A 24,795-nucleotide genomic window follows, 5' to 3' on the forward strand; every position below is an offset into this window, starting at 1 on the left:
TTCACACCTACGCTCAATTTAGAGTCACCAGTTAACCTAACCTGCATGTCTTTGGACTGTGGGGGAAACCGGAGCACCCGGAGGAAACCCAAGCGGACACGGGGAGAACATGCAAACTCCACACAGAAAGGCCCTCGCCGGCCCCGGGGCTCGAACCCAGGACCTTCTTGCTGTGAGGCGACAGCGCTAACCACTACACCACCGTGCCGCCGGAAATGAACATTTTATTTACAATTATTTAATTTGTCCAATTACTTTTGAGCCCCTGAAATGAAGGGATTGTGTTTAAAAAATGCTTTAGTTCCTCACATTTTTATGCAATCATTTTGTTCAACCCACTGAATTAAAGCTGAAAGTCTGAACTTCAACTGCATCTGAATTGTTTTGTTCACAATTCATTGTGGTAATGTACAGAACCAAAATTAGAAAAATGTTGCCTCTGTCCAAATATTTATGGACCTAACTGTATATTAATCGTTTAATTTATTCATATGCTATGTTCCGGAGTTATGTGCCCAGATTTCTAGGTATAAAAACATGTCCTGATACTTCAGTGTCTCCAGACTTGAACATCTCCAGGCATCATATCAGAAAGCACAGAAAACAAATCAATGTGGTGTTTTTACTCTGTACCTCTTCTACTAAGTGATCTGGTTCTGGTTAGGTGACATCTTTCATCTTCACTGAAGTATAATTCATCCCTTGGTGACTGCCCCACAAGCCAAAACCAAATAATGATGACAAGGATTAGCTAAAGAGCTAAATAAATGTGATATTAAAGGGGCTGGTTCACCATTCCCAGAATCCAATTCATTGTTTTTGTTTTGAAAGCATGTGGCCGCCATCTGCTCGCTCTCTAAAGCAAAACCTCCACAAATTCACTGTTAGTGAACCGTTTGAAACTCATCTCAAACTTTTTCTTCATCTACATGTCATATGTGGAAGCTATGAGCAAAATATGCCTTATTTTGTTTTTCCTTTGTTGCTGCTGAGGCACTCACGACTCACGACTGAGGTCCATTTGGTTCATTTTGGTCCATTACAATGGAATAACTATATGAAATATGAATATATAGACACTTTGACAAAATATATTAAATTTTACGTTACAGTTAAAGAGTTATAGCCAACAATGTCATTGGATTGTTGCGGATTGGTATTGGTTTATCGCTTACACAGAAAATGGCAACTTGCTACTTGGCACAGAGGATTCTGGGAAGGGTGAGTCAGCCCTTTTATACACACGATTTTAAAAGTCTGTTAGGGTTCATACATGTGTATAGTATTACTAACCCCATTTCCAGAAAAGTTGGATAGTTTCCAAAATGCAATTAAAAACTCTGCGATTTGTTAATTCACATGAACCTTTATTTCACTGACAAAATTACAAAGATAAAGATTTTAAATTGTTTTACTGATCAACTTAATTGTATTTTGTAAATATAAACAAGGGGCGTCACGGTGGTGTAGTGGTTAGCGCTGTCGCCTCACAGCAAGAAGGTCCTGGGTTCGAGCCCCGGGGCCGGCGAGGGCCTTTCTGTGTGGAGTTTGCATGTTCTCCCCGTGTCCGCGTGGGTTTCCTCCGGGTGCTCCGGTTTCCCCCACAGTCCAAAGACATGCAGGTTAGGTTAACTGGTGACTCTAAATTGAGCGTAGGTGTGAATGTGAGTGTGAATGGTTGTCTGTGTCTATGTGTCAGCCCTGTGATGACCTGGCGACTTGTCCAGGGTGAACCCCGCCTTTCGCCCGTAGTCAGCTGGGATAGGATCCAGCTCGCCTGCGACCCTGTAGAAGGATAAAGCGGCTACAGATAATGAGATGAGATGAGATGAGAATTTGATGCCTGTAACATACACAAAAAAGTTGGGACAGAGGCATTATTACCATTATATTACATCATCACATCACATCATCTCTAGCCGCTTTATCCTTCTACAGGGTCGCAGGCGAGCTGGAGCCTATCCCAGCTGACTACGGGCGAAAGGCGGGGTACACCCTGGACAAGTCACCAGGTCATCACAGGGCTGACACATAGACACAGACAACCATTCACACTCACATTCACACCTACGCTCAATTTAGAGTCACCAGTTAACCTAACCTGCATGTCTTTGGACTGTGGGGGAAACCGGAGCACCCGGAGGAAACCCACGCGGACACGGGGAGAACATGCAAACTCCACACAGAAAGGCCCTCGCCAGCCCCGGGGCTCGAACCCAGGACCTTCTTGCTGTGAGGCGACAGCGCTAACCACTACACCACCGTGCCGCCCCTGTATTACATCATCTTTCCTTTAATCATACTTTATAATCATATGGGATTTGAGGATTCTAATTGTTGCAGTTTTGCTGTTGGACTTTTTGTCCATTCTTTGCTTGATACAAGACTTCAGCTGCTCAACAGTCCGTGGTCTCCATTGTCTGATTCTCCATTTCATGATGCTTCATACATTCTCAATGGGAGACAGATCTGGACTGGCAGCAGGCCAGTCAAGCGCACACACTCTGTGTATATGAAGCCATGCTGTTGTATCCCATGCAGAATGAGGCGTGGCATTGTCCTGCTCAAATAAACATGGACTTCCCGGGAAGAGACGTCGCCTTGATGAATATGTCTCTCTAAAATCCCAATATATCAATGGTACCTTCATATCCATGCCATGGGCACTGATCCCCCCCATACCATCACAGACACTGGCTTTTACACTTTTCTCTGATAACAAACTGGATGGTTGTGTTCACCTTTGACACTGAGAACTTGACATCTGGTTTTCCTGAAAAGGAGCTGAAATGTGACTCATCTGACCACAGCACACGTTTCCACTGTCTTTCAGTCCATCTGAGATGACTTCTGGCCCAAAGAAATCAGCTGCATTTCTGTACAGTATTGATGAATGGCTTCCTCCTTGTGTAATACAGTTTCAGGTCGTATTTCTGGATGCAGCAGCGGACTGTGTTAAATGATGACAGTTTTCCGAAGTTCTCCCAAGCCCATGTGGTTATATTTGTCACATTAGCATGACAGTTTCTCAGGCAGTGCCGCCTGAGGGCTCGAAGGTCACGCCTATTCAACAGTGGTTTCTGACCACGCCCTTTACACACTGAGATGTCTCTGAATTCCCTGAATCTTTTCGCAACATTATGGACTGTAGATTTTGAAAAACCTAAAATCTTACGTTGAGAAATGTCATCTCTAGCCGCTTTATCCTGTTCTACAGGGTCACAGGCAAGCTGAAGCCTATCCCAGCTGACTACGATGTTCTTTTCAAATTGATTGACCATTCTGTCATGAATTTTAGCACAAAGCAGTGAGTCATGCCCCATTATTGCTTGCAGAGACTGAGCCTTTGGTGCTGCTCCTTTTACACCCAATCATGTGGCCAATTAACCTGCTTATTGTGGAATCTTCCAGAAGGATGTTACTTGAATATCCGATAAACTTTTCAGGCTTATTTTGCTTCTGTCCCAACTTTTTTTGTGTGTTTCAGGCATCAAATTCTAACTTCGTTTATATTTACAAAATACAATTAAGTTGGTCAATAAAACTATTGAAAATCTTTTCTTTGTACTTTTGTCAGTTAAATAAAGGGTCATGTGAATTAACAAATCACAGATTTTATTGTGTTTTGGAAAATATCCTAAATTCTGCAGGGCGGCATGGTGGTGTAGTGGTTAGCGCTGTCGCCTCACAGCAAGAGGGTCCTGGGTTCGAGCCCCGTGGCCGGCGAGGGCCTTTCTGTGTAGAGTTTGCATGTTCTCCCCGTGTCCGTGTGGGTTTCCTCCGGGTGCTCCGGTTTCCCCCACAGTCCAAAGACATGCAGGTTAGGTTAACTGGTGACTCTAAATTGACCGTAGGTGTGAATGTGAGTGTGAATGGTTGTCTGTGTCTATGTGTCAGCCCTGTGATGACCTGGCGACTTGTCCAGGGTGAACCCCGCCTTTCACCCGTAGTCAGCTGGGATAGGATCCAGCTTGCCTGCGACCCTGTAGAACAGGATAAAGCGGCTACAGATAATGAGATGAGATCCTAATTTCTCTGGAAATGGGGTTTGTACATGGACAAAGATATGTGTGTTTCATAATAAGGTCACATGACCATGACATGTTTGTTGTCTGTACCTGTTGTAGGAACTCAGTAACTGACCTCAGACCCCTGGAAGCATTGCTAAGTAGTAGCAAAGTCATCTACTGTATTATTATGTATTATTGTTCTGCATTTTATACACTTTGGGTTTTGTGGCCATATAATAGAAAAGAGAAAAAAGAGAAAATGCTTCGTGGAGCATTTTTATATTAAAAAAAGCAATTATATTGAAAAACTCAATCTTAACCAGCACGTCAGTTCAGATGAGATATGCAGTTGGAGTTATTTCTACTGCTCTGTGGTGGGTTTCCCAAAAGCCTCTTAACACTAAGAACATCTTAACTAGGAGAGAGAGTGTTCATTGTGCTGCTTGCTCTACCATTTAATGATGATCTTTGTGCTACGATGCTTTTGGGAAACTCAGCACTGTTTATTTTATAGAAGCTAAAATATTGTGTTATCTTTCTATTAAAAAAAAAGACTGACATTATGAATTCAGACTAAATTCCCAGATACAGTCCAGGAATAATTCCATCACACACCTCCATATGGAAAACTAATCCCGCCCTAATAGGGCTGAAGACTTTCCAGCTGAATGGAGATCATCACAGGGTTCTGCACAGGGCCTTTATCGCTCCTGTGGAGGGCGGCCCCATGTGGACAGTTGGGGGTTGTGCCTGGAGGATGCGTGGAAGGACTGCGGTTGACTTGCTGACTTTAGGACTGCGGTTGACTTGCGGACTTTAGGACTGCGGTTGACTTGCGGACTTTAGGACTGCGGTTGACTTGCTGACTTTGGGACTGCGGTTGACTTGCTGACTTTAGGACTGCGGTTGACTTGCGGACTTTAGGACTGCGGTTGACTTGCTGACTTTGGGACTGCGGTTGACTTGCTGACTTTGGGACTGCGGTTGACTTGTGGACTTTAGGACTGCGGTTGACTTGCTGACTTTAGGACTGCGGTTGACTTGCTGACTTTAGGACTGCGGTTGACTTGCTGACTTTGGGACTGTGGTTGATTTGCTGACTTTGGGACTGCGGTTGACTTGCTGACTTTAGGACTGCGGTTGACTTGCAGACTTTAGGACTGCGGTTGACTTGCTGACTTTGGGACTGCGGTTGACTTGCTGACTTTGGGACTGCGGTTGACTTGTGGACTTTAGGACTGCGGTTGACTTGCTGACTTTAGGACTGCGGTTGACTTGCTGACTTTAGGACTGCGGTTGACTTGCAGACTTTAGGACTGCGGTTGACTTGCTGACTTTGGGACTGCGGTTGACTTGCTGACTTTGGGACTGCGGTTGACTTGTGGACTTTAGGACTGCGGTTGACTTGCTGACTTTAGGACTGCGGTTGACTTGCTGACTTTAGGACTGCGGTTGACTTGCTGACTTTGGGACTGCGGTTGACTTGCTGACTTTAGGACTGCGGTTGACTTGCTGACTTTAGGACTGCGGTTGACTTGCTGACTTTGGGACTGCGGTTGATTTGCTGACTTTGGGACTGCGGTTGACTTGCTGACTTTAGGACTGTGGTTGATTTGCTGACTTTGGGACTGCGGTTGACTTGCGGACTTTAGGGCTGCGGTTGACTTGCTGACTTTGGGACTGCGGTTGACTTGCTGACTTTAGGACTGCGGTTGACTTGCTGACTTTAGGACTGCGGTTGACTTGATGACTTTGGGACTGCGGTTGACTTGATGACTTTGGGACTGCGGTTGACTTGCTGACTTTAGGACTGCGGTTGATTTGCTGACTTTGGGACTGCGGTTGACTTGCTGACTTTAGGACTGCGGTTGACTTGCTGACTTTAGGACTGCGGTTGACTTGCTGACTTTGGGACTGCGGTTGCCTTGATGACTTTGGGACTGCGGTTGACTTGCAGACTTTAGGACTGCGGTTGACTTGCTGACTTTGGGACTGCGGTTGACTTGCTGACTTTGGGACTGCGGTTGACTTGCTGACTTTAGGACTGCGGTTGACTTGCTGACTTTAGGACTGCGGTTGTTGTGAGCGGTTTTGCGCTCAGGTTTCCGTTGGTGGGGGGTTTATAGCATCAACGAAGCTGACTTTATGTTAGGACTATTAATGTTATAGTCATGCTGTCTGTTGTTGCCCAAATGAGGATGGGTTCCCTTTTGAGTCTGGTTCCTCTTGAGGTTTCTTCCTCATGTTGTCTGAGGGAGTTTTTCCTTGCCACCGTCGCCACAGGCTTGCTCATTGGGGATAGATTAGGGATAAAATTAGCTCATGTTTTAAGTCGTTCAAATTCTGTAAAGCTGCTTTGCGACAATGTTTGTTGTTAAAAGCGCTATACAAATAAACTTGACGTGACTTGACCTTTAATAGTTCTTCCATTGGGACAAACCACACTGCTTAGGACTTTTTATGACTCTGTGGTAGCATGAGCGATTTTCTACGCTGTGGTCTGCTGGGGCTGTGGAAGTTCAGAGAGGGACAGGAAGAAACTTAATAAACTGGTCAGAAAGGCTAGCTCAGTCTTGGACTGTCCTCTGGACTCCATTGAGGTGGTGGGTGAGAGGAGGATGTTAGCCAAGCTGACCTCTATCATGGATAACCCCTCTCACCCCCTACATGAGGCTGTGGGGGCTTTAAGCAGCTCGTTTAGTAGTAGACTGCTACACCCACGGTGTAAGAAGGAGAGATACCGCAGGTCATTCATACTTGCTGCTGTCAGACTGTAGAACACCTGCAACTTGTAACGTAGCAACAATAACCTGTTTGTCATTTATTTTGCACTACTTCACCACTACTGCCTCTGCCGTCTCTCATCAATGCAATTATTATGTGCAATAATATAGGCCCTAAACTATTTTTATGCATATATAAATATTATTTATGTATATATGTGTGTACACCGTTCGAACTACGGGGGTACTCGGGGGATCCGAGATCCCCTGAAACAGACATGAGATCCCTTGAAAACATGATTTGGGAAATGTTGGGGGGTCTCTAAAATATTGGCAAAATGATGTTTATTGACATAGCAATCGTGTGTAACGGGAAGCATTTGCATATCCGAAGTGTTGAGTTTACATCAAAGATAAAATAAACCAATATGACAACGACTGCTGCTGACCGATTCGTTCATGTTTGTGGTGCCATTTGTTTGTTGACACGTGTTGAAATGGAAGATTGGTTGTTGACATGATTTCCAGCGATGCTTTGGTGCTGCTGTGGATCAGATGTGTTGAGTAGCCTGACTGTGGTTTTTTTTTTCTTGCGTGTGGTATCATTGTTGACGCGAGGTTGTTTTTTGAACATGCCAATGCGGACACGATTTCCCCTGATGAGATATGTGCGTAAGATAGGCTTCTCATGTGTTTGGAGATCTGCACTCTGAGACAAGCGCAAGCACACACACACACACCCCAAGGGGAAAAAAGGGACCCCCCGAAAATATCGGCATAGTTCGAACACTGTGTGTGTATATACACAGAGTCTACCTGTAATGTGCAATTTTTCCGAGCCTCTCAATAAGGCATTTTTTCTATACTTTTCTCGGTAGATAATGCAAATAGCCCTCTGTATTTAATCCTTCGTTTGTCTAATTTTTATTTCAGTTTTATTTGTTATCTGTTTGACATTTTCTTGCTACTGTAACACGTGAATTTCCCCGATGTGGGATGAATAAAGTGAATCTAAACCAAAGACTGCCTTACATTCATACAGTCTATTTAACCTTTTCTTTTAAAATTCACTTGAGTTTTTATCTTGATGTACAATAACATCTCATCTCATCTCATTATCTCTAGCCGCTTTATCCTTCTACAGGGTCGCAGGCGAGCTGGATCCTATCCCAGCTGACTACGGGCGAAAGGCGGGGTACACCCTGGACAAGTCGCCAGGTCATCACAGGGCTGACACATAGACACAGACAACCATTCACACTCACATTCACACCTACGCTCAATTTAGAGTCACCAGTTAACCTAACCTGCATGTCTTTGGACTGTGGGGGAAACCGGAGCACCCGGAGGAAACCCACGCGGACACGGGGAGAACATGCAAACTCCGCACAGAAAGGCCCTCGCCGGCCACGGGGCTCAAACCCGGACCTTCTTGCTGTGAGGCGACAGCGCTAACCACTACACCACCGTGCCGCCCGTACAATAACATTTGAGTTCTTTTCTACACAGTCCGGTTTGGGACGCACCCTTGGTTTCTAGGGTTTTGTCTTGGCGCACTCTGTAGGGTAGAAGTGTGTGAATTGGGACGCGCCCCTCGAGCGCGCGCTCTGCTGGTCGTGACCACCGGAAGTGATGCAGTGCGCGGAGCTCCAGCTGCGGGTCCTGCTGGGGGAAGATGCTGACCTGGAGACACGTCTGGGGTTCCTCTACATGCTCGGTGTAATCGAGGAAGCGAAATGGATCCTTCTAGAAGAAGTGAGAGCGACTGGCAAGGGCTAGTGAACGAGGTGAGGGCAGTGCGCGTCCCAATAACATTCCCCTGCAGAGACAGTGAGGGCTGTGCACTGATGCCCTTCTGGGGCTGATGGGGCCATAACGCGCTGCTGCTTCAGTACCGACTCTCGGTCCATGCTGGGAGAGGAGAGCAGGAGGAGAGAGGGTCCTCGGTGATGAGTGAGCAGGAGGAGAGAGGGTCCTCGGTGATGAGTGAGCAGGAGGAGAGAGGGTCCTCGGTGATGAGTGAGCAGGAGGAGAGAGGGTCCTCGGTGATGAGTGAGCAGGAGGAGAGAGGGTCCTCGGTGATGAGTGAGCAGGAGGAGAGAGGGTCCTCGGTGATGAGTGAGCAGGAGGAGAGAGGGTTCTCGGTGATGAGTGAGCAGGAGGAGAGAGGGTTCTCGGTGATGAGTGAGCAGGAGGAGAGAGGGTCCTCGGTGATGAGTGAGCAGGAGGAGAGAGGGTCCTCGGTGATGAGTGAGCAGGAGGAGAGAGGGTCCTCGGTGATGAGTGAGCAGGAGGAGAGAGGGTCCTCGGTGATGAGTGAGCAGGAGGAGAGAGGGTTCTCGGTGATGAGTGAGCAGGAGGAGAGAGGGTCCTCGGTGATGAGTGAGCAGGAGGAGAGAGGGTCCTCGGTGATGAGTGAGCAGGAGGAGAGAGAGGGTCCTCGGTGATGAGTGAGCAGGAGGAGAGAGGGTCCTCGGTGATGAGTGAGCAGGAGGAGAGAGGGTCCTCACACAGGGAAGATTTGTTAGAGAGACGCGAGCAGAAGGCACTAAAGAGGATTAAACAAATCTCCATCATGCTCATTAGACCCAGACACACTTAATGATACACAGGGAACTAAAGGTACCGAACTGGACCCTTCAGGGTTCATCTCTTCCACCTGTGGTTTTATCTCAGAAGCTGCAGAAGATCAAAGCTGTTGTGTGTCAATGATTTAAAAACAGATCCAGATGAGTTTTGTTGTTGTTGCTTGTGGAGAGGAATCTTTATTCAGAACACCTCCAGCATACAATATGAGTTTCAGTAGGGCTCTGAAAAATTATACAAAAAATATAAACATAATAATAAAATAAATGTAATCATCAAAAACTGCACTTCAGTAAACAGTGAGTCATTCTAATAAATAATATGATAAAAAAGAACAAGATAATGACAAAAAATAACAATAATTGTGGGCGGCACGGTGGTGTAGTGGTTAGCGCTGTCGCCTCACAGCAAGAAGATCCTGGGTTCGAGCCCCGGGGCCGGCGAGGACCTTTCTGTGTGGAGTTTGCATGTTCTCCCCGTGTCCGCGTGGGTTTCCTCCGGGTGCTCCGGTTTCCCCCACAGTCCAAAGACATGCAGGTTAGGTTAACTGGTGACTCTAAATTGAGCGTAGGTGTGAATGTGAGTGTGAATGGTTGTCTGTGTCTATGTGTCAGCCCTGTGATGACCTGGCGACTTGTCCAGGGTGTACCCCGCCTTTCGCCCGTAGTCAGCTGGGATAGGCTCCAGCTCGCCTGCGACCCTGTAGAACAGGATAAAGCAGCTACAGATAATGGATGGATTTATCGGATAGCAATAATGTCAATAAAATAAATAGTAAAAAATATAGAATTGTTAAAATGAATTATCCGTGTGTAGCAGCACCACGAGGGATCAGACATCATACCTGAAATAATAATAATAATAATAATAATTTCCAATTAAAGAAAATAATTAACATCCAGGTCTAAAATATTTAATATTGACAACCAAAAGTTCCTCAGTGTGAGACACTATTTCACAGTGCAGCTGTTTTTTGTTTTTTTTTTAGGTAAAAATCTTCAGTAATAAAGTTAAATTTATGTCGTGCAGTTTATCAGAGAGAATCACCAACAATCTACAGAGCAACAGAAACCTGATCACGTTAAATTACAGTCACAGGAATCTCTCTCTCTCTCTCGCCGTCTCTCTCTTTCACTCTGTCTCTCTCTCTGTGTCCATGTTTCTCTCTCTCTGTCGCTCTGTCTCTCCATCTCTCTGTCGCTCTGTCTCTCCATCTCTCTGTCGCTCTCTGTCTCTCCATCTCTCTGTCTCTCCATCTCTCTGTCGCTCTCTGTCGCTCTCTGTCTCTCCATCTCTCTGTTGCTCTCTGTCTCTCCATCTCTCTCTGTCACTCTCTGTCTCTCCATCTCTCTCTCTGTCTGTGTATCTGTCTGTCCATCTCTCTCTGTCGCTCTCGGTCTCCCCATCTCTCTCTCTGTCGCTCTGTCTCTCCATCTCTCTCTGTCGCTCTGTCTCTCCATCTCTCTCTGTCTGTCTCTCCATCTCTCTCTCTCTGTCTGTCTCTGTCTCTCCATCTCTCTCTCTGTTGCTCTCTGTCTCTCCATCTCTCTCTCTCTGTCGCTCTCTGTCTCTCCATCTCTCTCTCTGTCTGTGTATCTGTCTCTCCATCTCTCTGTCGTGCTCTGTCTCTCCATCTCTCTCTCTCTGTCTGTGTCTCTGTCTCTCCATCTCTGTTGCTCTGTCTCTCCATCTCTCTCTCTATCTCTCTCTGTCACTCTCTCTCTCTCTATGTCCATGTTTCTCCATCTCTCTCTCTCCATCTCTCTCTCGCTCTCTCTGTCTGTGTCTGCCTTTCCATCTCTGTCTCTCTCCATCTCTCTCTCTCTCTCTGTCCATGTTTCTCTCTCTGCCGCTCTCTGTCTCTCTCTCTGTCGCTCTCGGTCTCTCCATCTCTCTCTCTCTCTGTCACTCTCTGTCTCTTCATCTCTCTCTCTCTGTCGCTCTCTGTCTCTCCATCTCTCTCTCTCTCTCTCTGTCTGTCTCTGTTTCTCCATCTCTGTGTGTGTGTGTGTGTGTCTCTCTCTCTCTTGCTCTCTCTCTCATGAGTGATTTGGAGGTGATATTTTTGGAGTGTTGTAGTAGTAATAATGATGATGATGATGATGTTAGCTCGCTCCTCAAGCCCTGGGATGGGTGAAGGACCACAAGTTCTCTCCATCCTTCTCTGTCAGCTGAAAGAGACTCTATTGAGCTCCACTGAATGTTACGTCTGTTGAGATCTTCTTTGAATGTGTCTCTCCGTGTCTTTTTTTGGACATCCTCTCGGGTGTTTTCCACCTCTTGGAGTCCAGACGAGGGCAGTTTTCGAGTCTGTCCAGTGTATACCCAGGATTTTTCAAAAGCACCTTCTGTGAAACACATTTTAACTTCTGAACCATTTTCACTGTCACTTTCCAAGTTTCAGCAGGAGAGATTGCTGTCGGTACGACTATTGCAAGATACAGTTTAACTCTGGTAGAGATACCGAATGATTTGGATGACCACGCTGACTGTCGTTGGCTAAAAGCTGTGGTTGCTTTAGGTCTGTCTCTGCATCTCCATGTTCTGAAAAGTTACTCAATAGATATGTGAACTGATCTACTTCTTCAGCTGGTGTTCCATCTATTAATATAGGCGTGTCTTCATTTGTACTGATCTTCTGGACTTGCATTTTTTCTACACTGATGCGAAGACCAGCCTTCTCTGCATTTTCCTTTAGGCTATAAATCATTACCTGTAGCTCTCGACACTGTTCGGCTAAGACAGCAATATCATCTGCAAAATCCAAATCCGTCAAACGCCTGCTGTTCTGTTCTGTACCACCCCTCTGGTTGTCCAGAGCCCTCTTCAGTACAAAGTCGACTACCAAGAGGAATAGGAAGGGAGAGACCTAATAATAATAATAATAATAATAATAATTTGTTTATTAGCATTATCCAAAACAAAAATTGGCTCTTTAAATGCTAAAAACTGTCCATAAAGAAAGATAAAAACACACTTCAGTAGCCTAAGGATATAATCAAATAATTAGAAAAAAAAACCATGTATACGATCCAAAAGAAATCTAATTAATGATACTAATAAACAGCAACAAAAAAACAATAATGATAATAAACAGTAAGCATATAAACGCAGTGCAAAACTATGAGCATCTGTTATGTGCTCGAGTAAAAAAAAAAAAACTTTTTCCTGAAGTCACATTGTTCATTTAAACTCGTCCGGTTTCTCACGTCTTTATGAAGAGAATTAAAATCTTTAAGTGTTTTAAATAAACGTGGACACTGTGTGTATGAAAGGGTTAATTAGTTTTTAAGGAAACGCTTTAAGTGTCTGATTATGTATGTTAAATTATTTCTAACCTATAAAGATACACACACACATAGAAATGTTGTCCCTTTACAGCACCAGCAGAGTGAGAAGGAAAAATAAGTAATTAAGACGTGTTTACACCTGATCCTTGTTTTCCATGTGGATAGAAATGATCTCATAAACCCAGCCGACCGATGCATTTAAAACCGATTTAAACCCAATCATCGCTCAACCTCCTGACGTTTCAGGTAATTTCAATAATCTGTCGTTATTGACTGAACTGAAAGCTGAAAAGAGTTTTATCTCATGCAGGTTGGTACACCTGGACTTATAATGATTGTGTATTTAACAATACTGAAATCTGATTGGTGGATAATGAGTCCTGTGCAAATCAGCTCATTAGCTTCAACAACCACATTCAGGTGCTGTTCCTCGTCAGTTGATCTATCACTCAGATTTGATCTGTATATCTTTAACAGTTGTCGTTCTCACACGGCAGCTTTACAGAAATGCAGCTGTAGGTTTAATGAACGAACCCGAGGCCAGATGATCTGAGGAGGAACTGCTGACACTCGACAGGGACCCAGTCCTCTTCTGGGTGATGGAGAGTGTGATTATAAATCCCTCCGGTGTGCAGGTATCAGAGAGCACAGACAGACAGTACCGAGAGGGCTGAAATGTTCAGAGTGAGCAGAGTGTGAAGACGAGTCCTGGGATGAGCTACAGGACGCGTTTATGATCACAGCAGCAGCTTTTAGGTACAAATCTACAGAGCACCAGGATGGAGCCCAGACTGTTTACAGCCAGCAGGTTTTACAGTAATGTATGACTTGGGACGTGATGTACAGTGTGACTTGTAGAGACTAAAGTGATCTCGTGATGAGCTTTGAGCAGAAACTGAATTGAAACCTTGATCTGCATATAATTCTGATACTCAAGATGGACAAACTTGTGTAATGCTTGACATCACAGATCACGTTTTTATTCTCTCCACATTCACTGGATATGAGAAATCGTGCGCTCTGATTGGCTACTCTACTACTAGGATATCAGCTCACATACCGTGATTAAAGAAAACGTGATCTTACTTCAAGAAAAACAGTACATCTAAGCCACGCCCCTTTGTTGTACCCTCTATGGATACTGAAGATGTCACATACAGTGGTGCTTGAAAGTTTGTGAACCCTTTAGAATTTTCTATATTTCTGCATAAATATGACCTAAAACATCATCAGATTTTCACACAAGTCCTAAAAGTAGATAAAGAGAACCCAGTTAAACAAATGAGACAAAAATATTATACTTGGTCTTTTATTTATTGAGGAAAATGATCCAATATTACATATCTGTGAGTGGCAAAAGTATGTGAACCTCTAGGATTAGCAGTTAAGGTGAAATTAGAGTCAGGTGTTTTCAATCAATGGGATGACAATCAGGTGTGAGTGGGCACCCTGTTTTATTTAAAGAACAGGGATCTATCAAAGTCTGATCTTCACAACACGTGTTTGTGGAAGTGTATCATGGCACGAACAAAGGAGATTTCTGAGGACCTCAGAAAAAGTGTTGTTGATGCTCATCAGGCTGGAAAAGGTTACAAAACCATCTCTAAAGAGTTTGGACTCCACCAATCTACAGTCAGACAGATTGTGTACAAATGGAGGAAATTCAAGACCATTGTTACCCTCCCCAGGAGTGGTCGACCAACAAAGATCACTCCAAGAGCAAGGCGTGTAATAGTCGGCGAGGTCACAAAGGACCCCAGGGTAACTTCTAAGCAACTGAAGGCCTCTCTCACATTGGCTAATGTTAATGTTCATGAGTCCACCATCAGAAGAACACTGAACAACAATGGTGTGCATGGCAGGGTTGCAAGGAGAAAGCCACTGCTCTCCAAAAAGAACATTGCTGCTCGTCTGCAGTTTGCTAAAGATCATGTGGACAAGCCAGAAGGCTGCTGGAAAAATGTTTTGTGGACGGATGAGACAAAAATGGAACTTGTTGGTTTAAATGAGAAGCGTTATGTTTGGAGAAAGGAAAACACTGCATTCCAGCATAAGAACCTTATCCCATCTGTGAAACATGGTGGTGGTAGTATCATGGTTTGGTCCTGTTTTGCTGCATCTGGGCCAGGACGGCTTGCCATCATTGATGGAACAATGAATTCTGAATTATACCAGCGAATTCTAAAGGAAAATGTCAGGACATCTGTCCATGAACTGAATCTCAAGAGAAGGTGGGTCATGCAGCAAGACAACAACCCTAAGCACACAAGTCATTCTACCAAAGAATGGTTAAAGAAGAATAAAGTGAATGACTTGGCCATTCCAAAACAAAGTCCTGACCTTAATCCAATGGAAATGTTGTGGAAGGACCTGAAGCGAGCAGTTCATGTGAGGAAACCCACCAACATCCCAGAGTTGAAGCTGTTCTGTACGGAGGAACGGGCTAAAATTCCTCCAAGCCGGTGTGCAGGACTGATCAACAGTTACTGCAAACGTTTAGTTGCAGTTATTGCTGCACAAGGGGGTCACACCAGATACTGAAAGCAAAGGTTCACATACTTTTGCCACTCAGAGATATGTAATATTGGATCATTTTCCTCAATAAATAAATGACCACGTATAATATTTTTGTCTCATTTGTTTAACTGGGTTCTCTTTATCTACTTTTAGGACTTGTGTGAAAATCTGATGATGTTTTAGGTCATATTTATGCAGAAATATAGAAAATTCTAAAGGGGTCACAAACTTTCAAGCACTACTGTACGCCTGACTGCTCAGCTAATGTCACATAATGAACAGCTAAACTCTTACATTGACCTGTGTGTGTATGTTTTTCACGGCTCTTTTGTTTCTGCTGGTTCTGCCCTGAGGGGAAATTGCTAATGAAAAACACGAGTGTTTCCTTCCTGCACTCAGTTCCTGGTGTGTAAGAGAAAGCTGGAGAGTAAGAAGGAGGCGCTGCTGATTCTGTCCAAAGAGCTGGACACCTGCCAGCAGGAGCGAGACCAGTTTAAACTGATGGCCAATCAGCTGCGAGAGCGCCACCAAGGCCTGAAGAAAAAATACAGAGAGCTTATCGTGAGTGATTCAATTTACTCTGTTCTGTTCATCTTTTATTTTCAGATCATATTTTTTATCTTAAGGCTGAAATCATATTGATCTGTAAATTCACTGATGTGCCAATTTCCTGATTCACTTATTTCTGATTCACTGGTGCACTGATGGATTCACTGAGAAACCATGAATCACCTCATTAATTCACTGATTAACGATACGGTGTTTCCCTCATGCACTAACTCACTGCTTACCTGATCATCTCATTCATACCTGACTCACGGATTCTCATTTGTCCTGACTCACTGATTCTCATTTGTCCTGACTCACTGTTTCTCATTTGTACCTGACTCACTGATTCTCATTTGTACCCGACTCACTGATTCTCATTTGTACCCGACTCACTGAGCCTCATTTGTACCCGACTCACTGATTCTCATTTGTACCCGACTCACTGATTCTCATTTGTACCCGACTCACTGATTCTCATTTGTACCGACTCATTGATTCTCATTTGTACCTGACTCACGGATTCTCATTTGTACCCGACTCACTGATTCTCATTTGTCCTGACTCACTGATTCTCATTTGTCCTGACTCACTGATTCTCATTTGTACCTGACTCACTGATTCTCATTTGTACCGACTCACTGATTCTCATTTGTACCTGACTCACTGATTCTCATTTGTACCTGACTCACGGATTCTCATTTGTACCCGACTCACTGATTCTCATTTGTACCCGACTCACTGATTCTCATTTGTACCCGACTCACTCATTTGTCCTGACTCACTGATTCTCATTTGTACCTGACTCACTGATTCTCATTTGTACCGACTCACTGATTCTCATTTGTCCTGACTCACTGATTCTCATTTGTCCTGACTCACTGATTCTCATTTGTACCTGACTCACTGATTCTCATTTGTACCTGACTCACTGATTCTCATTTGTACCCGACTCACTGATTCTCATTTGTACCCGACTCACTCATTTGTCCTGACTCACTGATTCTCATTTGTCCTGACTCACTGATTCTCATTTGTCCTGACTCACTGATTCTCATTTGTACCTGACTCACTGATTCTCATTTGTACCTGACTCACTGATTCTCATTTGTACCCGACTCACTGATTCTCATTTGTCCTGACTCACTGATTCTCATTTGTCCTGACTCACTGATTCTCATTTGTACCTGACTCACTGATTCTCATTTGTACCGACTCACTGATTCTCATTTGTACCTGACTCACTGATTCTCATTTGTACCTGACTCACGGATTCTCATTTGTACCCGACTCACTGATTCTCATTTGTACCCGACTCACTGATTCTCATTTGTACCCGACTCACTCATTTGTCCTGACTCACTGATTCTCATTTTTACCTGACTCACTGATTCTCATTTGTACCGACTCACTGATTCTCATTTGTCCTGACTCACTGATTCTCATTTGTCCTGACTCACTGATTCTCATTTGTACCTGACTCACTGATTCTCATTTGTACCTGACTCACTGATTCTCATTTGTACCCGACTCACTGATTCTCATTTGTACCCGACTCACTCATTTGTCCTGACTCACTGATTCTCATTTGTCCTGACTCACTGATTCTCATTTGTCCTGACTCACTGATTCTCATTTGTACCTGACTCACTGATTCTCATTTGTACCCGACTCACTGATTCTCATTTGTACCCGACTCACTGATTCTCATTTGTACCCGACTCACTGATTCTCATTTGTACCCGACTCACTGATTCTCATTTGTACCCGACTCACTGATTCTCATTTGTACCCGACTCACTGATTCTCATTTGTACCCGACTCACTGATTCTCATTTGTACCTGACTCACGGATTCTCATTTGTACCCGACTCACTGATTCTCATTTGTCCTGACTCACTGGTTTACAGCTGCATTGTTTCCCACTGATTCACAGATGTCCTGGCTTACTGATGAACTGATTCACTGTTGCTTTGACTCACTGATTGACTGACTGATGTACTGACTTACTGATTCATTGATTCACACATGTCCTGACTCACTGATTTACTGATGAACTGCTGCACTGACTTACCAATGTACTGACTCACTGATCGATTGATTCAATGATTCACTGATGTACTGACTCAGTGATGCATTGTTTTCTTTGATACATTGACTCACTAATTCCCTGATGCACACTAATAGACTAATGCACTGATATGATGATTCACTTTGTCAGTGGTTGCCTTGGTGATGATTCACTTTGCACTGATTCACCAGTTCACATATTCAGTGACTCACTGTATTCTTTTCTTTTGTTTTCAGGACGGTGATCCGACTTTACCTCCAGAAAAGAGAAACCAAGTGTGTATCTTTCATCTCTGCCTCGTCTTTTACACACAGTTTGTTTGTTCCGGTAAACTTCAGTAATTCTGTAGTTCCTGTCTCTCTCTGCGTCAGTGATGGAGTCGGTGCTGTGTTCGAACATTCTGTAGGTGAATTTAGTGCAGCTGCTGCGTGATGCTCAGGAGAAGAACAGGAAGCTGAGTGAAGAACTGAAAGAGCTGAATCAACGATTAATAGAGGTTCAAGGTGACAACAAGGTACACACACACTATATTCAGCACATCCTGTAATCACTCCTGCTCACTCTCACAGTTATTATTTTATAATGAACTTGACTCTAATTCAAATATAATTACCGTATTTTCCGGACTATACGTCGCTCCGGAGTTTAAGTCGCATCAGCCAAAAAATGCATTATGAAGACGAAAAAAACATATATACGTCGCACCGGACTATAAGTCGCACTTTTTTGAAGGGTTATTCTATCCATAGAATCTGTGATTGTATCTGATAAGCAGCGCGTGGTTACTGCGCGACTGCATTGTTTATTTAATAAACGAACAGCTGAGCAGTGATAACGCGCCCTTTGCCCTGTAAGTAGCCTAGTCTGATTATTTTAAATATCTACTACTATCTTTAATACTATCACTATCGTTATTACTAATAGCCTATAGTATTATTATTATAACTAATATTAGTAGCCTATTACTGATGCATTAATCAGTTTGCTTTTAGATTATTTTTACCGGTAGGGCTTATTATCGCCCCATGGCTCTTTCATCTGTGTTATTAAAGCTGTAGTCATCATCGAGGAGTGTCATTCTTCATTTTTGTCAAATTTTATTTCATTAAATCAGAGGTCAAGTAGGCTATAGGTATATCATCTCCAAAGACAACCGTCTAGTGAAAAAAAAAACAACAACCGCTTTTAAATCCCCTACTTAAATCCTTAAAAAGAGTAATTTAACTCATGTCTTGTGTGATCTGATCTCCAATGGTGAAATAAACCGGTTGTGATATGAGTACAGTCTGTTATTTTAGAAGATAAATTTAATATATAATTTAATATATAGCCTAATAAAAATAATATTTTATAACATATCACGACATATTACTGTCTGTAACTGTTCGTCACTAAAGCGTTTTCTAAGATCATAATGTCTGATATTATTATTTTTTTACACACACAATAAGCGCGTGTGCGTAAAGTTATAGTAAACCACCCCCCACCTTTTTTTTTTTTTGAGTTGCCGGACCCACCCACCTCCTGCGTTCCGGGACCTCCCACTTCACAAATTAAGCACTGGCTAAAATCATTACATAACTTATTTAAATAACTATAGGCCTATCATTAATAAAACACAGGTCAATCAAGTTTATCAAGCTGGCGATTTCACTCCAAATCAGCAAATCCATTGAATTCCTCATCCTCGGTGTTGCTTCTGAACAACTCTGCCTCCAGCGGCAGACGAAGCCCCGTTTCCTCTTCTTCTGCGTGGCTGTCGTCAGACTCGGCATCAGCTCCAGTTATTCCGCGGTGAAAAAAAAAAAAAAACCGTATATACGTCGCACCGGAGTATAAGTCGCATGGCTAGCTGAACTATGAAAAAAAAGTGCGACTTATAGTCCGAAAAATACGGTAAATAAGGACAAACGGCTCGTTTCAGTTAAACAGGATAGGACGAGGGTGACAAAACAAGGAATTCCCAGTTAACTAACCCACTGTGTGTGTGTGTGTGTGTGTGTGTGCACGCGCAGTTGCTGAGGATGACCATCGCTAAACAGCGTCTCGGTGATGAAGAGGTCGGAGTCCGTCACTTCCCGGCCCATGAGAGAGAAGATCTCGTACTGCAGCTGGAAAAAGCTCGTGAGCAGGTGATCCTCATGCTTCTGCTCACAGATCAATGATTCATCATTCTTTTTTTTAAAATCTGATTATCCATAGTGTCTGCTGTCTGCCGTACACGTTCCCATGAACGAGTTGTTACTATAGAAGCGATAACATATTAGAACACGTGCATGAATATAAACCTGTTATAGAAAATTAATCACCACCTTCTGACCAATCACGATCCAGATCTCATCAGCGCTGTGGGATAAACATGTGAGGTACAGTATTACTGTAATCATGTTACTGACACTATATAATTTATTTTCCAACATAAACAGGTCACATGATGCGTTATCAGAGCTGTGTGTGTGAACGCACCTCCCAGTAGAAGATGATTATTTGAACAAAGTCACAAACTTTGTGTATGTACACACTCAAGGGCGCAGAGGGGACGGGGGGGACATGTCCCCCCCAGATTTATAGTGACCCCCATCTGTCTCCCCCACCCACCGTCCCTACGTAAGGCGCCACACATAGGTAGAAAAAGTGAGGATTAATGTTCCGTTAGTTAGACTAACTTACACTGCAGCACAAAGTTGAAATGGCAGCAGCAGCCTTGTCTGTGATCAATCCACATTTTCCCCTTCTTGAATCGGTGTAGGCTGGAGCAGATCCTTGCAGAGTTGGGAAAGCAAGGTGTTCATTTTCCACGTAATTCTCGGTTAATAACACTGCACAGCTCATCCATTTGATAGCAGCGGTGTTTCTGCTGCGACTAATGGTGCGTTCAGTTATACTCGTAAGTTGGAAGTTTGAAGTCGGAAAAGCATTGAAATCCAGCATCTCCCAGCATAAACGTTGGGGTTTTCGTTTCATTTCATTAACTGGCCATTTTTTTCGAATTCCATGTTCCATGATGTCCCAGTTTTTAAACTGGGAAGCGCTCAGTTCTGAGGTTATGTTGCTCGGAGCTCCAAGTTCTGACTTCCAATGTAAATGTAACGCACCATCTCGACCCCGGGGTCCTAAGGGGAGCTGGGGACTTTGCCTGTCGCGGTAACCATAGTGATCATAAACAACTGTCTAATGACCGAGCTGGTGATCTTTCTGCCACATTAAGCCAGAGAAGAGGGGAAAAAAAATCACAGCGTTTGTTTCAAGAACCAAAAGATGTAAATATCCTCTGCCTGTTGCCTGTTGCCTTTCCCAGATGTGACAAATACTTGTTTTGTAATGTTGAGTAGCTAGTCTGATAGTAATAAGAAGGAATTTGGACTTACCTGAAGTAGGCTAAATGTAAAATAACAGCATTCTAGGCTGTAGGTGAATATCTTTTAATGTTGTTATTTTTATGTATAATGTTATTTTAGTAAGCAGCAACTGTTAGCTGAAATTATGAGATTCAAGATGTTAACATTGTCCTCCTGGCCTGCAGGCAATCCCTGGTGGGGTCAACAATGAAAAAACAAAAAACAATTACAGCATTTTTTCAAAAACTGAGCAATGTTGACCAGGTAGGCCTTTGTCTACCAATGTTCATTCAGTTAGAAAACTCACAATTCGAATGTATATTGAAGCTTCAGTACACACACACACACACACACACACACACACACACATATATATATAAATAAATAATCTCCTTCTCACCCCCGGCGGGGGGTGGTATCCATGTCATCCTCAAGCTCGGGTCCTCTACCAGAGGCCTGGGAGTTTGAGGGTTCTGCGCAGTATCTTCGATGTTCCTAGGACTGCGCTCTTCTGGACTGAGGCTTCAGATGTTGTTCCTGGGATTTGCTGGAGCCACTCTCCCAGTTTGGGGGTTACTGCCCCAAGTGCCCCCACTACCATGGGGACCACACAACCCTTGACCTTCCACATCCGTTCCAGCTGCTCTTTCAACCCTTGATACTTCTCAAGTTTCTCATGTTCCTTCTTCCTGATGTTGGCGTCAGCTGGGATCGCTACATCTATCACCACCACCCTCTTCTGCTCTTTGTCCACCACCACTATGTCCGGTTGGTTAGCCAGGATCTGTTTGTCAGTCTGGAAGCTGAAGTCCCACAGAACCTTGGCCCTGTTGTTCTCAGCCACCTTCTGTGGTATGGCCCATTGGGACTTGGGTACTTCTATTCCATACTGGTTGCAGATGTTCCTGTATACTATCCCAGCCACTTGGTTGTGCCTCTCCATGTACGTTGATCCAGCTAGCATCTTACACCCTGCTACTATGTGCTGGACTGTTTCAGGGGCTTCTTTGCACAGTCTGCATCTTGGGTCTGATCTACTCTGGTAGATCCTGGCCTCTATGGCTCTTGTGCTTATGGCCTGTTCTTGTGCTGCCATGATTAGTGCCTCTGTGCTGTCTGTCAGTCCTGCATTATCCAGCCACTGGTAGGATTTCTTGATATCAGCCACTTCCTCTATCTGACGGTGGTACATGCCATGTAGGGGTTTGTCTCTCCAGGTTGTCTGTTCCTCCTCCTCCTCTGCACTCTCATCAGGGTTCTGCTGCCTGAGACATTCACTTAGCAGTTCATCCTTTGGGGCCATCTTTCTGATGTATTCTCGGATTTTCGATGTTTCATCCTGGACCGTGGTCTTGATGCTCACTAGCCCTCGGCCTCCCTCTTTCCGCTTAGTGTATAGTCTCAGGGTGCTGGACTTGGGGTGGAACCCTCCATGCATGGTGAGGAGCTTTCTAGTCTTGATATCTGTGGCTTCTATCTCCTCCCTTTGGCCAGTTTATGATACCAGCGGGGTATCTGATGACTGGTAGTGCGTACATGTTGATGGCTCGGACCTTGTTCTTACCATTCAGCTGACTTTTCAGGACCTGCCTTACTCTCTGGAGGTATTTGGCTCTGGTTGACTTCCTTGTGGCCTCTTCATGGTTTCTGTTAGCCTGTGGGATGCCAAGGTACTTGTAGCTGTCTTGGATATCACCTATGTTGCCCTCTGGTAGGTCAATCCCCTCAGTCCGGATCATCTTGCCTCTCTTTGAGACCATCCGGCCACACTTGTCCAATCCGAATGACATCCCTATGTCATCGCTGTAGATCCGGGTGGTGTGGATCAGCGAGTCTATTTCTCGCTCGTTCCTGGCATACAGCTTGATGTCATCCATGTAGAGCAGGTGGCTGATTGTTGCCCCACTACGGAATCGGTACCCGTAGCCGCTCTTCGTGATGATCTGACTGAGGGGGTTCAGGCCTATGCAGAACAGCAGTGGTGATAGCGCATCTCCTTGGTATATGCCGCACTTGATGTTGACTTGGGCAATGGGTTTTGAGTTGGCCTCTAGGGTTGTCTTCCACATTTCCATTGAGTTCTGGATGAAGGTCCTTAGGTTCCTGTTGATCTTATACAGTTCCAGACATTCCAGTCTTAGTAGACCATTACAGACTTGCAATCTTTTCTCAGCCAGCATTGAGGAAAACAGTTGATAAGATGTCGCAGACTGACATAGTTACAAAGCCTAAACAATCATCTTTGCAAGTCGTCATCAAGGACACACAGACATCTGACCTGCAAGACTCCCAACATTCAAAGACAGATGACTCCACTTCCCCTCGGATGGATTTCCCAAATAGCATGAAAAAATTGCTCCCAATGGCTACACTCTCTTTTTCCAGCCCAAATCTGTCGCGACAAGCAGTGTACCCAGTTCATCAAAATTGTGTTCGTCCAGGACTTTCAGCTGGCTACAAATCTTTTTCACCATCCAAAAGATACATGTCATCTCCAATCCTTTCACCCTCAAACCAAATGGAACATTTAGAAAGTCTTGTTTGATGTACTCTGGGTCCCTGCAAATGGGTGTAGTGTTGAAAACCAGCTGGGACCCAATGTGCCTATGCCATTCTCTATTCCTGTGTTGATAAGAAACAGAAAACATAGAGCACATTTAACCCTGGGGGTGAACCAATCTAATCTCCTTCCTGTTTTAAAACAGCATCAGAGTGCACAAGCAGATATTACTTCTAGACTTTCTGTAAAGCTAGCTCTTCTGAACATTAGATCACTTTTAAACAAGTCATTTTTAATTAATGATCTTATTTGCAAACACAATCTTGATTTTTTGCTTCTAACTGAAACCTGGCTGGATCAAGCAAATAGTGCTACCACCCTTATCGAAGCAGCTCCCCCAAATTTTAATTTTTTGGATGTTACCCGACAAGGGAAAGGTGGAGGGATCGCAAATATATTCAAAGTCTCTTTTCAATGTAAACAATCCTCACTTGGTGATTTTACGTCCTTTGAACACTTATGTGCACTTGTTACATGCTCTCCTAACATATTATTATTATTATTATTATTATTAACTATTTATAGGCCTCCGAGACATTCAGCCAAAGTTTTTCTTGAAGAGTTTGGTGAACTGTTATCAGTCATTTGCTTAGAGTTTGATTGTCTTATTATATCTGGGGATTTTAACTTGCATGTAGATAATACTGATAACATTTATGCCAAAGAACTACTTGCAATTATTGACAACTTCAACCTAGTACAACATGTACAGGGGCCGACCCACTCTCGTGGTCATACTCTTGACCTCGTCATCACAAAGGGTCTTACTGTTTCTAATACTGTTGTTGACCTGGCCTTATCTGATCATTTCTGTGTTTTCTTTGATGTTTCTATGTCTCCTCACATTCAGAATAGCTCAACGACTATATGTAGGAGAGTCATAAAAGACAACACGTGCTCTCTTTGAGCAAGCTCTCTCTCAGAACTCAACCAAAATGTCAGACTCTGTAGATGATTTACTGGAATTTTTTAATTTAAATATGACCCAAATTATAGATGATATTGCTCCATTCAAAATCAAAAGAGTCAATGATAAGCAGAAAGCACCATGGAAGCAGTACCCGGCTGTTAAACTGCTAAAGAGAGAATGTAGAAAGACTGAAAGAAAATGGCGCAAATCTAAACTTCACATCCATTATCAAATCCATAAAGAG

General features: G+C 43.8%; 1 protein-coding gene across 1 annotated transcript in view; it reads left to right on the top strand.

The window, feature by feature from the left end:
- The first annotated feature begins 8,403 nt into the window (after nucleotides 1–8,403).
- Nucleotides 8,404–24,795, top strand: part of ccdc149b (coiled-coil domain containing 149b) — a 35,121-nt gene continuing 18,729 nt past the window's right edge. Inside the window, exons 1-5 of the mRNA XM_060924899.1 lie at nucleotides 8,404–8,520; nucleotides 15,526–15,687; nucleotides 17,980–18,018; nucleotides 18,150–18,257; nucleotides 19,759–19,875. Coding sequence (XP_060780882.1) covers nucleotides 8,470–8,520; nucleotides 15,526–15,687; nucleotides 17,980–18,018; nucleotides 18,150–18,257; nucleotides 19,759–19,875 — 477 coding nt within the window. The 5' untranslated portion in view covers nucleotides 8,404–8,469. The remainder of the gene's footprint in view (nucleotides 8,521–15,525; nucleotides 15,688–17,979; nucleotides 18,019–18,149; nucleotides 18,258–19,758; nucleotides 19,876–24,795) is intronic.

This window comes from Neoarius graeffei, chromosome 7, assembly GCF_027579695.1.
Source record: "Neoarius graeffei isolate fNeoGra1 chromosome 7, fNeoGra1.pri, whole genome shotgun sequence".
Taxonomy (NCBI): domain Eukaryota; kingdom Metazoa; phylum Chordata; class Actinopteri; order Siluriformes; family Ariidae; genus Neoarius; species Neoarius graeffei.